This window comes from Ceratotherium simum, chromosome 4, assembly GCF_057802395.1.
Source record: "Ceratotherium simum simum isolate JZ-2026a chromosome 4, ASM5780239v1, whole genome shotgun sequence".
In the NCBI taxonomy this organism is placed as follows: Eukaryota; Metazoa; Chordata; class Mammalia; order Perissodactyla; family Rhinocerotidae; genus Ceratotherium; species Ceratotherium simum.
The window spans coordinates 28,762,832-28,778,325 of NC_141903.1; the positions used below are offsets into that span (position 1 = coordinate 28,762,832).

Genomic DNA, 15,494 nt, shown 5'->3' on the forward strand with positions numbered 1-15,494 from the left:
CTACCCAATGTTACATATGCCTAAGAGTTTAAGGTGACTCTTTGACCAGAGCAGGTCCCCAATTTAGTGCTAGCAAACGGGAGTGGATAAGAGAGGTTCTGTCTAGACCTCTCTGCCTTTAGACTTCTCTCCACCTGTCTTCTGATAATCATGAGAGGAAGAGCTCAGTCTGCAGCCTGACTTCAGCCCTTCCTTAGTAGACATTATCAGATGGAGTTCACGGGAACATGGGCTCCCACACCAAATGGCTTAGACTCCTAAGAAGCATAATCACTGGAAAAGAAAGACAAAAATCAGAACACTATAAACCAATGAAAAACAATTGCAAAAAACAGACATGGATTTTAGAGAAGTATAATTAGCTTGGGCTGTTAGATATATGTAGAACTTTACATCAAATAAACAAAATAAGCTTCCTTTTCAAGCACACAAGGAACATTTATAAAAATAGATGATGTTTTAGGCCATAAAAGAAGCCATTTATATGTCAATGACTCCCAAATTTATGTCTGCAGACATTGTTTCTGAACTCCAGATTCTTGATATGAAATCTCCACTGCGATGCTGAGGTGCTGTCGGGGCTCTGCTCATATCTTTCGGGCCTTACATGTCAGTTCATGCTGCTGAGCTTCCAACTGCCAGCACCTGTGTCTCTTTGCTAAAGGACCTTCCCTGAATACTCGGCCCATATACGCAGAGTGTCAGAAGCACCAGAAAGTCAATTCTTCCCGTGAGCATCTCTCAATCAGTGACTGAGGCGGGTTGGTGTATAAACATGCCAACTCCCTTGCCAATAGCCTAGGATAACTCTGACATCCATGTTTCCTGCTGCCTTCAGAGTCTCACTGTGGAATAACTCCACTTTCCCACCCTGGTAACCTGCGTGAAAGCACACAGTTCATCGCTCCCTTCATCTTACTGCCTCACTTCCCCAGCCTCCCACTGATGTGTCCTGGATTTGCCTCTCAAATCAACTACTTTATTCTCAGATCTTTGCCACAGACTCTTCTTCTGGGAGAACCCAAACAAAGATAAATACCTAATTTGGGATATCTCAAACCTGACATGTGAAGACCAACTTTTTTATTCTCCCAGACCCCAGCCAGCAAGATGGAAGAAGGGGGAAGGAAGTGCACACTCCTCCATTTCAGAGCTTTTCCTTAGAAGGTGGACACATTATTTGGCCTGAAGGAAACTCAGCCCTTGAGCATCACACAAGGTCCTGACTCCCTCACAGGAGACGCTCTGCGGCCTGCATGTGATTGATAGCCTGAGCCCAGCTTTTGGCAAACAGCTGTGATATTTACTAAAACTATATTAAAGTCTTCATTTCCCTAAAGTAAATGGCACAAGACCTGTTGGTGAGGGCAAGAATATTTTCTGCATCGCAGCCAAGCCCCCACTCAGCTATAAACATCTCTCTCAATAATTCTTACCACATCTGTCAATGCTGGACACTCTGGATATTTGTGGAGGCACCTCAAATTAGAAAAATTACCCAGAACTGAAGAATGACATAGCCGTGTCTTAATAGGGCTGATTCTGTAAACCTACCACTGGAAAATCACTGATTTCCTAACGAGAAAATCAACATAATACAAAGCTTCTTGGACTCGCGGCATTTTTAATTGATCTATCATGCTGTACTACTTCAAAGTGTGATGCTCTAGACATGTTCTAATTTTGCCTCATTTCCTTTTAACTACTGTGATGGTAGTGGCAAATACACCCCAAGGCCCAGCTGTAACAACATTAATTTGTGCTTATTCCATTTGCTCCTAGCGTCATTAATCTCTGCCAAAACCAATGTTCTAGAATGTTTCAGAAAAGACCTGTGTTATTGAAAACTCCACTTTAGTGTGACTATATCCCACCTCTGGATGGGAAACATCTAACTCTGAAGGCAAATCCCTTTTGTCTTACCTTTCATTCAAAAGACCTTACTTTGAATGTCAGCATTTTCCTAATTTACTTAATCAAGAATCACAGGAGGTGCCATTAAAAGTTCTGGCTCCCAGACTTCTTCCGTGTAGAATCTGATTCGCTAGGACAGAGAAGAGGCCAGGACATTGTGTCGTGGAGTCACAGATGCTGCAGCTGCACCTCTACTGCTTACCTCAGGCACCTAGTTACTAGGTTACCTGTCCGAGAGATCCAGATCTTATGTCCCATAAAATGGAGTATGCTTATGTTTTTAACCATTAATTTTAAAATGAAGCATTATAATTTGTCCTTCTCACAATAAATGTGGAGATATCATAGGAGACATCCAGTTATGTAATCTCTTTTATTTGTTCTCTTTTATTTGTTCAGAAAAGAGTTCAGAATCTCTTTTATTTGTACCGTCGCACTTCTCTGATGTTATGATACTGATAAATTACAGGCACTGTTTCCTGTGCTGGTTTCTGCTTGTGAGCATCTGCTCCAGAAGCGCAAGTCCCTGCGTTTGCCTGGCTGTCTCTCCAGTCTTGGGGGCAATGGATTGCCCCGTGTCCTCCCCTCTCTTATGGATCCAAAAAGAGTTGTTGATTATTCAATCTACAGCTCTTCACTTGCTGTTAGGGTGAGTGGTGACTTCCTAGCTCCTTATATGTGGAACTGGAAACTGGAGCCTACCTATCTATTTTCAAAGTAAATTCCTAGATGTGACAATGCTAGGATAAAACAGAAAAATGTTGGGGTCGGCCTGGTGGCGTAGTGGATATGTTCGTGTGGTCCGCTGCGGTGGCCCAGGATTCACGCGTTTGGATCCTGGGAGCGGACCTACACGCTGCTCATCAAGCCATGCTGTGGCAACAACCCACATACAAAATAGAGGAAGATTGGCACAGATGTTAGCTCAGAGACAATCTTCCTCAAGCAAAAAGAGGAAGATTGGCAAAGGATGTTAGCTCAGGGCCAATCTTCCTCACCAAAAAAAAAAAACAACAACAAACAAAAAAACGATGTAATATATTTTTAGCTATTACCATGATTTTTACCATATGGGAAAAAATACCCTCCATAGGGTTGTACTAGTTTGCCTTCCCATTAACAATTCTGAGAGTGCCTTGGCCTCCACAGGCTTGCCAACAGAATGTGCTGTCAAGGTGTTTAAATTTCTTCAGATGTTGTATGTGAGAGCACAGATTTTTATTTGTATTTGTCTAAGTATGCATGAAATTGAAAATCTTTCACATATTTATAAATATTTTATTTTTATTATTTATATTGTAACTTGATCATGGTGTTTGTTTGCCATGCCAATATTCAGAAAGATTTCATTTTTGCCTGTTAATTACTCTTGTATTTATAGTTTTTCAAATGCTCATAGATCTCTGTTTTTTGTTTAATTTATTTATTTAGTGTCTGGTTTTCCAATGTTTCATGGTATCTATCCCTCTCATCTATTCCCTATACACAATCAACAAATTCATTATACTCTCTTCTCTATCTTTTCCTTCTATTTATAAATTGCATTTTTTTTACTTTTTCAGAATACATAAAATTTATATATTCTTTCACATTTTCTACATCTGTGTTTTAATATTAAATACTAATTAATTACATTAAATGCTCACAGTCTGTCCTTTGACAAGCTTTCCCCAATAATCTCTTATTTGGATAAAGCTCATCCCTTAATAAATGCTCATCTCCTAATAAAGAAGAGTTCAATATTGCTTGTCAGTGAGATTTTTCTATTGCCTTAACATTTGTTTAAATCTGTTCTTCATTGGGCACCTTGTAATTTAATATTTATTTCTCAAGTATCTTTGCTTTCACTTATATTCTTTTCCTGAATTTAATCAAAAGTTGTTTCATATATTTTTTAAAATCAGTTTTTATTCTAGAGTTTGACTTATTATTCAAGGTGTTTGTTTTAAGATCTCAAATGTTTGCTGCAGGCTGTTTAATTCATCTTGTTTTGAGTGTTGCATTACGATTTTCTTCTGCTTCATGGTTTTCTATTTTGGAGGCTAGGAGGTTTCAGCTACATGTATTTGATTTTCTGTTTTTCTTCCTTCTTGTATAAGTTCTGCATAGAGGAAGACCAATTTTTTCTGTGTATTCTTGTGGACACAGTGGGTGGTTAATGTAGGTTTGTTTACTGGGTTCCTAGTGAAAGAGTGCCCTCTTCTGTCAGTCGAGCAAAATGTGGTTACTTCTATGAAGTGGGGTGTGTGTGTGTGTGTGTGTTGTATGCTGTGACACTGTTTAGTTCTCTTTTGTGTGCATTATTCTAAAGATCCCCCATTGCTTCTTTTTCCTTTCACTCCCCTGTCTCTGAAGGATGCCTGTGTCTCCCTGACTCTCCCCAATTTTTTATTTTCTTTCCACTGAGAAGTGATGCCTTTCTGAGACTTCAACCTTGAGTCTCACTTACTTTTAATTTCCTTCCCTGTAAACATGGCCTTTTCTACCAAATCTTTTACGTTTTTTTGCAGGAATGAGGGGCTTTATCTTTTTCAGGAGATTTTAGCTCAATCTCGTGTTCCCAGTTCCCTTCTTCTCTCTTTGTGGCTTTTTGTAGGTTCTCTTTTTTCTTCTGTGGCTCCTCTTCCACCTCTTCCTCTTCCCCCCTCAACCTTGTTCTTTGCAAGAAGCTTGCCTGCACTGGGAGTTCAAGCAACAATCCTACCAAAGTTTGGTGATTATCTTTGTACATACAGGAAAAGCGAAGGTACTATTTTTTTCTGTCTCCTAGTTATGCTAAGTACAAATGATTGATGTGGTTTTCTTAGATCTTCTTGTTAATTAGTATAGTTTTTGGATGATTCACAGAAAGATGTAGGTCATCCCCATTACCCTTGGGCTACCTGGATATTAAATGCATTTTTGAAAATATCATTTTGGTTTCTGCTGTCAGTATATGCTTCTTAATTAATAAGCTTATTGAGGCATATTTTACATACTATGTAATTCACTCAAGTAAAATGTAGAACTCACATTTTTAAAAAAAATAAATTTACCAAGTAGCAAAACAATCACCGTAATTCAGTTTTAGACTGTTTTTATCAACACAATGAGATTTCATATGCCCATTTACTGTTAATCACCATCCCCCACACCTCCCACTCCGGGGAACCACTCATGTAACTTCTGTATCTACAGATTTGCCTTTCCTAGACGTTTCATATAAATGGAATCATTCAATATGTGGTTTTTGTTACTGGCTTCTTTCACTTTGTATAATATTTTCATGGTTCATCCATGTTGTAGCACATATAAGTACTTCATTTCTTTTTACTGTTGAATAGTAGTCCATTGATTGATATACCACGTTTATTTATCTATCCATTCATGAATTGTTGGACATTTGGTTGTTTCCACTTTTTGACTATTACGAATACATTTAAGGATCCCATTGCATTCTAACAAGGAAAAATTTATTTAAGAATCCACACCTACACACACTGTAACACAACTACAAATCAATGAATACAAAGAGGTGGTCTTAAGATTAGCCAGAGAGAAAGAATGATTATCTCTAAAGATATTAGGTTGTCATCTGACTCTTCAACTTTTACAATGGAAGGCAACGTCAGTCTTAAACATAGATCCAAAAATCCTAAATAAATTCTTAGCCTGCAAAATATGGCGGTGTATAAAAATGTTGCCAAATTATAACAAAGTTTCCTTTACTAGCAATCTGTGATTAATTCACATTAGATATACAATGATTCACCATATTAATATGTTAAAGATCTGAAATTATTTCAATAAACAATTATAAAAGCTTTCAATGAAAGTAATCTATACTTGCTCAAATATTTTTAGAAAACCAAAATAGGTTATAATGATTCTGTATATAAATTTCAAAAATATCCCAAATTAAATAATTTTATGAATAACTATGTATGTGGTAAACCATGAAGAAAAGCAAGTGAATAATAAAATAGAAAACTGAATTTAATAATTACTTCTGAGCTCGGAGGTGGATGGAATTTGAGGGGAGAATCTGATAGGGAGGCCTGCAAAGGTTATGAAAATGTTTTATTTTTCATTTGGTTTCTGCTTAGAGAGATGTTTGTTTTGTTATGGGCCTATAATAAAAACATATATATTATTTATCATCCTTTTTACGGATGGCATTTCATAATAACAAAATAAGAATACTATTTTCAGATGTGTACTCTCTGATTATTTCTTTGTTGTCCACATTTTGCAGACTGCCTGTAGCAAATACACAGGCCCACTACAGGGTTGCAACAGGACATAAAGTCCAGCCTGTGCATCCAACGGCGTCACCTATGGTAACTATTGTGTGTTTTGCAGGGCACATAGGTAAGAGGACAATAGTAAATATTTCCTCTTTTTACTTGTTGAAATAGTGGGATCCATTTCTAGAAGAGGTCAAGTGGAGAGGTAGAAAGAAGCAAGGCGCACAACCTAGAAGTGCAAAGAACCAGAGGGTCGGGCTGCTGAGCGGGTCACAGGCATAAGCACCTCAGGCTGGGGCAGCAGCGGCCAGAAACGGGCTCTCGCGCATGCGTAATGAGATGCAGGAACTGGGCACAAGGAGAAGAAAACCCGAAAGCCTGGCTTCCTCTGGTGAGACGCTCAGGGCTTGGCTGGCACCGTCCTTAGTTGTTAAGCTGGGAGCCTATTTTTGAGCTTTAAGTGCCTCGCGTACGAAGAAAGAAGCGACTAGGAGTCTGGCAACTGGGAATGATCGGATAGTTTCCTGAACTCTCCAGAAGCATCTTTCAGAGCTCTAGTAGTTATTTTCCAGTGTTTAAGCTGGCACTCTTAAAAAGCTTAATTTTATATTGGCTCAGAGTTCCTTTTCTTAAGAAATTCTGAACAGTTTTCAGGATGTGTTCATGCGGATGTTTTATTAAGGTATGCATTTACAGACCTGGCTTCCATTTCGTTGATCTGTACTCTTATTGTTGTTAATTAAAATTCCAGAGTCCAAGCTTCAGCTTGACTGTTCTCTGAGGGAGACATGAGTTACCTGTTCCAGAAGGACCGGTTTGTTGGATGTAGTAATGCCTGCTTTGCTTAAATATGAGGAAGAACTAATTCAAAATGAAACAGAGTGTGATTTCTTATAATCGGAGTAGGCTTTAATTCTAGCAACAGGTTTTGGCAATGTATGTAATTGTTTTTTTTTTATTTGTGCATCTTTAACATTTTATGGAAATTTTCTTTTCATGTTACAAATGACAAAGATTTGCAAGGTGGTGTTGCAAGAGATGACTGTAGAGGACAGGACTGTAATCAGGGGTTTTAGGTGTGGGTGTGCAAGGTAACTGCCATCTAGGTCACTCTCCACAATCTCTAGAAAGGCATTCATTGCTCTCTATTATTTGTGTGTCTGTGGGTTCTTTTTCTGGGAACTTGAAGAAGCAATTTGGCATTTGGGTTGTCACAGAATGCAAACAGAGTGCTCTACATTAGAATGCTGTACAGCCTAATGCCTGAGCTAGATCAGGAGTTGACCTCTGACTGGGGGGTTCCTGGGATAAGACACCATAGTTTCCATGCTTACTCGTTGATAGAAGTCAAATTTAATTCATTTTAATTTAAGTTAGTTAATTTATAAAGCATTTAACTGAACACCCTCTTTATCTGTTCACTTTTCAGAACTAAGTATTGCACAGAGTGTGTTTTCCTAGCGTGAGAAAGGAGGAGGCATGAGTTTCAGGACCTTTGAGTTCTTGGTTCCCACTAGTGGTCTTAATTGGCCCCTTTCCTCCCAGGATGTGCCCTTAAGATGTTCTATTAGATGTTACCGCAAAGTGAGACAAATTTAGAAGATTCAATGCCTAAACAAAAAGAGTCAGACATATATTTATTTCATTTAGGTCTACTTTATTCTACGAAGAAGTCAAGACATCATGGTGACCAGATGAGGCAATGTGGCATAGATTATATGGGAGAAAAATGTGTCTTCTGTGAATTGGAATTGTAAGATAGACTCAACACTCTCCAAAATGTACAAATTTAAGTTTGTGGTCAGTTTTCCTGTGGAGAGAAAATGGCAACAAATGAGAATAGCTGAGGCCATAGGCATTTCATTAGCATTCACACTTCACCAAAGAACCTAAAAAAGGTTCCCAAGTCTCTCCACTTACTGATGTTTCTGTAAGGAGTGACAGCAATTTAGGAATATTTTAGCAACAGGTGCTGATTACATAAGGATGATGCTCAAAATACGTCACAGTTTATATGCCCGAAAACATATTTTCATGGATTTTTTTATTTAAAGGAGACACACATTTAGAAGCCTCTTTTCAGAAAAGATGGTAATTTTTTTCTTATTAAACAAGAACCAGAACAATATGCCGTATATACTAGATGCTTGTTTTCATTCATGTGTGTTTTGTAAATACTTAAAAGGAACTGTATGTTTCTGTGTATTCTGGTACATCAGTCATCATTTAATATTTTTTGAGCTGATGCTACTATAACTTGCAGATGATTGCTTTGTAACCTTTAAACTACTTTTGGCTATTTGATTTTCCAAATTTAATTTTTGTTATAGCTCCAACATCTATTGTGTTGAGAAATAATATTCTGAAACAGAACAAGTTCTTGAGGTTGTTCAGATATAGTCCCCTTTTATACCAATCGTTAGGGGGCTCTAAGATTTCCAGACTTAGTTGTTGAAGCTGAACAATGAACACGGCTCATTCTAACGGACGTGGACTGGCCTGCCTATGAGGAGGGATGTTCCTTATCTCTGGAAATAAACATGCATAGACTGTGAAGTGACTTGGTGACTTTTTTGTCAAGGGAGTTTGAGCAATAGATTAGTAAGTAGAAGTTGCACTAGATGACCCTTAAGTTTCCTTCCAACTTAGAGATTCTAGGATTCTCTGATTCACTATTACTGCCAGAATATGTAGGGATACAGTGACACTAGGGACTCCCACATCTTACAAATTGTGAGAATTCTATTCATTAGAGCTAATGGGAGATGATTCCTATACTCCTTATGCCCTAAACTACTTCTTCTAATTGAGGTACATTTGTCTTAACACATTAATTTTTACACTTTAAATATAGAAAGGAAAAATATTTCAATACTTCAATACTTACACAACTTCAGAACAAAAGACACAATCATTGCCGTAAGTTTGGCCATCAGATCCACAAATTGGGGCATAAAGTTGATAACACATTCTCTCTTCTCCTGGTGGTAACTTTTTATACTTACTGCAATCAACCTGAAAACACATATGAAAAAGCTTCAATTTCTTCTATCAAATCTTTATTCCCAGGATTTAGGATTTTCCAAGGAAGTTCAGAGGGATTTCAACGCATATATTTCTTATTCCAATTGTCCTCAAACCCTCTTGAGATATATCCAGTATAAAGATCTTTTGTTATATCAGATATAAAATCATGAGCCAGCCCTGGTGATCTAGTGGTTAAGATTCGGCACCCTCACCGCCACGGCCCGGGGTTCATTTCCTAGTCAGGGAACCACCCACCTGTCTGCTGGTTGTCACACTGTGGCAGCTGCATGTGGCTGTGATGCTGAAAGCTATGCCGCCAGTGTTTCAAATGCCAGTGGGGTCACTATGGTGGACAGGTTTCAGTGGAGCTTCCAGACTAAGACAGCTTAGGAAGAAGGACCTAGCCACCCACTTCTGAAAAAAATTGCTATGAAAACCCTATGAATAGCAGCAGAGCACTGTCTGATAACAGCACTGGAAGATGAGAGGATGGTGCAAAAAGGCTGGCTAGGGTTCCACTTGTCTCTACACAGGGTTGCTAGGAGTCAGAATCAACTCGATGGCACTAACAACAAATAAAATCATGAGTGATAAACTTCCTTATGGTAGCTGGTAACCCAATCATGATTTATTTAAAAATAGAATCTTACCGCTCTACTGGTTGATGCATCTGTTGTCAACACACACAACATATTCATAAGTGCAACCATCCTCATGGGAGCACACAGAAGTGTAATCAGTTTTCTACATGCCCTGCTATTCCTTTCATTTAAAAAACTCTATCTGAAGGCAAGTGTGAGATGCATTATAGGGATAATTACTACAGTTTCAAGAACTAGTATATCACTGGCAACTTTTACCATTAATTATCGGTAACAAATTACTCATACACTTCACCAGCACATAGACTGACTAATGTATCTTATCATTGTAGTTGAGAACCACTCTGCTAAATTCCTGGAGCAAAACAAGCAAGTTGACGAGCTGCCTGTGGGAGCAAGTACACAATTGCCAAGAAAGAATTTTCTGGGTTTTAGTCTATGAGCAAATTGAAGAGTGTGGACAGTAAAGTCAAAGACTTCGGAATTCAAATCCTGACTGTATCATCCTGACATTATTTTACCTCTCTAAGCCTTGCTTTCTTTATTTACAAAATGAAGGTGATAATAACTACATTGTCAGGTTAAAGTGAAAAATATATAACTGACAAGCTATCTGTAAAATACTTAGCACTACATGGCATGGAAAATACTGAATAAATAATAACTATTATTTAGATCCCTTGGCTTCACTTCCAGGCCTACACAAACTTTGGCTCTGTATAGAGGACTGTACACTTCCAGCTCTTTCTATCCTAGAGTTCCAGCCGTGATAGTTTACTAATTGTTGAATATCTGCACTTGGATAGTCTGAAATGTGCTCAAACTGAAAGTTGAATTCATCTTCCCCTTCTGATATGTTTCATTAATTAATTTATTCATTCCTTCAGTTACTATATTCCATACACCTTCTAAGTTTTAGGGCTGAGCTGAGTTCTGGCAATACAAAAATTAGTAAGCCTGACGTAAGAACAGGAGGACCTTGGAGGCTGTGGAGCAGTGTGGACATTGCGGTGCCCCGAGATGAGGAGATGCCGGCAGGTTTTCACCTCCTCTCCTCGCCTGCTCAAGCCCCAGTGCCAGAGATAATGTCATACTCACATTGTGACCAGGAAACTAGCATGGCTTAATATTCCTTAACCCTTTTCATTCTCAAACAGCTACTAAATCATGAAGGATGGCTTGAATTCAGGCCTCTTTGACTCCAAAATTTGTATTATTAATTCTATTATTTTCTTTAATAGGTAAAACAAAAAACTCCTGGTGTCACCTCTGCCTAGGCCCCAGGGTCCTACAGCTAAAAAACAGTAGAACTTAGACTAGAGCCCAAATTGCCTGACTGGTGGTTTAAAGTTTTCATTCCCACGCCTAGATCTTCTCAACAATAGTCACTACTTAATGTGAGTTATGAAGGAAAGCTTAAAGTAAAATCTTCATTCTCTGAGATAGAGTCAAAGATGTGTGTGACCTACTTAAAAAGTGTAGAATCATGACTTGTCCTTTTGAGCCCTACAATGTGCCGGGTACTGTGCTAAACTCTTTTCAAACATTATGGCGTTAAGTCTCACAAAAATCTTATGAAGTGGGTACTGTTGCCCAGGCCGCCCAATTCCAGAGAGCTGGAATTGAAGCCCAGGACTTTATTACTCTCGTGGGATGTGAGGTGGCTAACCACTTTGTTCTTCCGCCTCCATTTTAGAAATGTCTGTCTACAGTGTTTGAAGTAAACGCTTTGTTACTTAAGTAAATCTTCAAATATGTAGAAATTTAATTAATGCATAGTATCCAATATTTTCTTATTGTTACTGGCTTTAAAATTACATAAAAGTATGACATGATGGGTGTACTGACCTGTTGACCGCTGTTTTTGGCACATTCTACATCTGTAAGAAAAACAAAGACAAGAGAAAATGAAATTAAACTCTGGAAGAACCTAATCTTATTAGAAAAATAGTCTTTCATTTGTGTTTCAGCTCTCAGCCCGTCATAAAAATATGACTCTCCTCAGAGCTGTGCTTCAGCATATCAAAGGTTGAAGCTTTAACACAGATTTTTAAAAAAAATTTTTTGGAGCAGGATTAGAGTGTAGCCAAAAGGATGGAAAAGCTGCTATAATAATGAGGAGTTTGTCTTATTCTTTCCTATCTCATAATCAGAGCTTAGGAAATATTAAAAAAAACAAGCAAGTTTGATATTTAGAAAGTATCTGCTATTAGGTAGCAGGCATGAATGGCAGAAGTTGGACCAGTGGTTGAAAATTCTAGGGAGGCAGATTTAACTCAATAATGGAAGAATAATAATTGTTCATGCTGGGGTCAGCCCTTGTGGTATAGTGGTCAAGACTGGCCTGATCCACTTTGGTGGCCCAGGTTGCGGGTTCACATCCTGGGTGTGGACCTACACCACTCGTCAAGCCATATTGTGGGAGCAACCCATATAGAAAATAGAGGAAAATTGGTACAGATGTTACCCCAGGGCTAATCTTCTTCAAACAACAAAAAAGAAAGAGCAAGATTGGCAACAGATGTTAATTCAGGGTGAATCTTCCTCGCTGCACCCTCACCCCAAAATAATAATTCACTCTACCAAACAATGGATTGGACTGTTTTATGAAGAAATGAAGTCCCCATATGGTGATATCAAGTCAAAGCAAAGTCTGGTTGAACACTTCCCAAAGAAGTTACACAAAGTGTTTATATGGATAAGAATTTGGGCTTAGCTGACCATTTAGGTCCACTCAGCCCCTGAGATGATATGATTTAGTGATTTATTGATGGAGACAAAATAAAAGTTAGAAAATAGTCTCTCTTATTATCTATGGTAATAAGTGGTGAGCATATCCCAGCATTCTGTGGGCAGAAGATGACATGAGCTATTGGTATCAGGGCAGGGGCAGGGTTATGAGGGAGATACTCACAAAAGATGGATGTAAGTGCCAGAGCCAAGAGCAAGACGAAGGCTGTTCCTCTCATGTTGCTGAAGTGGCCAAGGGCAGTCAGTTGGAGGCAAAAGAAGTGACTTTCTGGCATCTGCCCAGCTCAGTTGGGTCCTGCCTTATATATTGTCCGGAATTCCTGCCTCAATTGTGAAATAGCCATCTCCAGCAACAGAATCCTGGGAAGAAGTCAGAAACATCTACCAGGTATGCAAATTCTTTTATTGTGAAAGACAAGTGACTGCACGTGATCTTTTAATAAATAATGAGACTCAATTATGCTGTCATTATTTCTTTCGCTAATATTTAAAAGTAATATTTAAAAAATAAATCCACTTCTCCTTCACATTGATGGTGATTTAGCAGCTTCCCTTGTGGTGACGATTTACTTTTCTCTTACTTTTCCTGGCGGGGAAAAAAGGAGAAAAAAAGAAAATTAATACATATGCCATAGGAAGAAGTACATATAAATTCCATTGATGTTAAACAGTTTATAGTGAAAAGCAAGAGGCTTCATTGCCAACATCGCACCTCAGTGGGAGCTAATTTTAACCATTTCTATTTTAAGGTTGTTACCATCATAATTCTCAATAATATACTTATACTTCTATTTCTTAATTTATTAACTAAAATAGTTATTTATTGACTCCTATCAATGGAAGAAAAATTTGTTGATTTACATTACTTTCCCTTTTTTTTCCTCTTCGCAATTTTTGATAGGCATATCACGACTTTTTAAAAAGCTTGCGTGTTACCTTTATAACTTTAAATAACATATGTTAGTCACTACTTCTATTATCCTCATCATTAGACAGCATCTCATAACTCTATAAGAACTCTATCTGCCTCTATACACTTCCATCAATCAGCTTTTCTCTCTGAAGACTTGTGACCTCTACTTTTATTTTTACATTTCACACATTAAAAATACAGATGTTCTGTTCTGAATATCGTAATTCATTATTCTATTGTTTGTCTATAGGTTGATTCTAAAATCTGAAGAGCAATAACTATTTTTAAACATCATTTTAAATACTAAAGTGATTCTGGGAATGTATCAATTGTAGGCCGAATCTAGACTTCAATTTCAGAAAGACTGGAAATCTTTTTTAGGTAATGAGTTTTAGTAAATGTTGGAAGAGAAGGACCGTATTACCAACGCCTAATATTTGCTTTGGATGGAGAATGGACTGAAGAACTGAGGTCTGCAACGAAGCTGGATGTTTCCTAAGCTTCTTACACAGTAGGATGTATAGAACAAATGTTGGTTAGACTCTGAGCCAGCAGAACCATCTACCACTTACAGGTCTGCAATTTTATCCATTGTTCCCTTTGGCAGTGTCAGGGAGGGGGAAACTCCCCTTCTACTGTTCTTAGGTTCTTATAGCAGGGCTAGTAATAAAATTGACAAAAGGCCAGATTAACAGAAGAAAAACCCAATTTAATATGTGCATACTGGACATCACAGAGAAATGATGCCCAAAGAGTGAATAAAGCAGGCAGTAGATATGTCTTTTGTACAAAGAAACAATCAATTTGTGAGGAATGACAAGAACAAAGAAACTTAGGTTTGAGATACATAATTAGTGAGGAATTTAAGCAGAGTTAAGGCTTGAGGTAGTAAATTAACAAGGTTTGTTTATATAGGCTTTTCGGCCCTGAATTCCCCAGATCTGGTGATAAGGATGTAGGGAGAGCACCTTTCACCTGGGAAATTTATTTCCTGCTTTCAGGGGAAACAGAGAAGAGGGTCAAAATGCCATTTCTTGCATTGGCGGCTTCTTAAGTAACTTTAATTCAAAATAGTCAATATGGCATTGTGGGATATTTTGGGGTGGCCTGCACGGGTCCCAACAGGTGCTCCCTTTATCTCATCTGTAAAGTGAGGTTGCGTATGTCTACTTCATGACACTATGTGAGGCTTAAATGAGACAGTGTATACGAAAGTATTTTGTGAACTATGAAGTTTTACAAATGTACGTACTGGATCATTTCATAATAGAAGGAGTTTGATTCCCAGGAGTCATGAGATGTGATGGATGAAATTCTGGAAACACTATTTGGGCCCTGCATTAGGAGTAGCAGACCTGGGTTCTTGACCTGGTCCTCCATGTGAGCAATGAGGCATTTCCAGTTTTTGGAGCTCACTGTTTCCATCCATAATATGAGGCTGTTGACTGGCTCTCTTCCATCCCTCACAATCAGAAATTCTAAGCAGAGGTGTGTCTTTTGCTCATATTTTGTGTCATGGTTCCATTGATATCTTTACCTAATCTTCATGCACAGTTGACAGGGGTTGTCATAAATTTTCCATCTGTGCCACACACAGGGGCAAAGATGAGCTCAGGGTATAGGGGTATGCCCATGCCATGATCTTTATATCTATCACAATCCAACTGCAGGGAGAAAGAGAGCTTTCACATAGACAGAGAAATGAGCTTCTTAGCGTTCAGGTCAGCTGAGGAGAAGTGAATGAGGTCAGAGGGAGAATGAGAATGACTGAGGTAGCCAAAATTTGAAGGAAGCAGAGGAGGAGGGAGGAGGTTAGACAAATGGAGCAACATGGAAATCAAGGCTCCTGAGAAGAGAGAAACACCTGAAGACAGGTAAGAAAGAATCTGGTGAGGAGCACCAGAAAAATGTAGGTGTTTGTTTAACACAAGGTAAACAGTATTAGGTGCAGGGACAAATTAAAACAGGGAAAAGGAAAGACAAGAGAAGCTGAAGATAGGAGAGGGTGAGAGGGACAGACACCATGAGAAGAACATAGCAGACTGGGAAAACAGGGAGCTG

The 15,494-nt window shown here is 38.4% G+C and overlaps 1 protein-coding gene across 1 annotated transcript; it reads right to left on the reverse strand.

The window, feature by feature from the left end:
* Window positions 1-7,904: 7,904 nt before the first annotated feature.
* Window positions 7,905-12,738, reverse strand: LOC147917229 (serine protease inhibitor Kazal-type 9-like). The gene is made up of 4 exons (XM_087430288.1): window positions 12,684-12,738; window positions 11,618-11,649; window positions 9,028-9,155; window positions 7,905-7,950 (listed from the first exon to the last, which is right to left on the reverse strand). Exons 1-4 carry the CDS (start codon window positions 12,736-12,738, stop codon window positions 7,905-7,907), a joined length of 261 nt encoding a protein of 86 aa, XP_087286414.1.
* Between the last annotated feature and the right edge of the window lie 2,756 nt (window positions 12,739-15,494).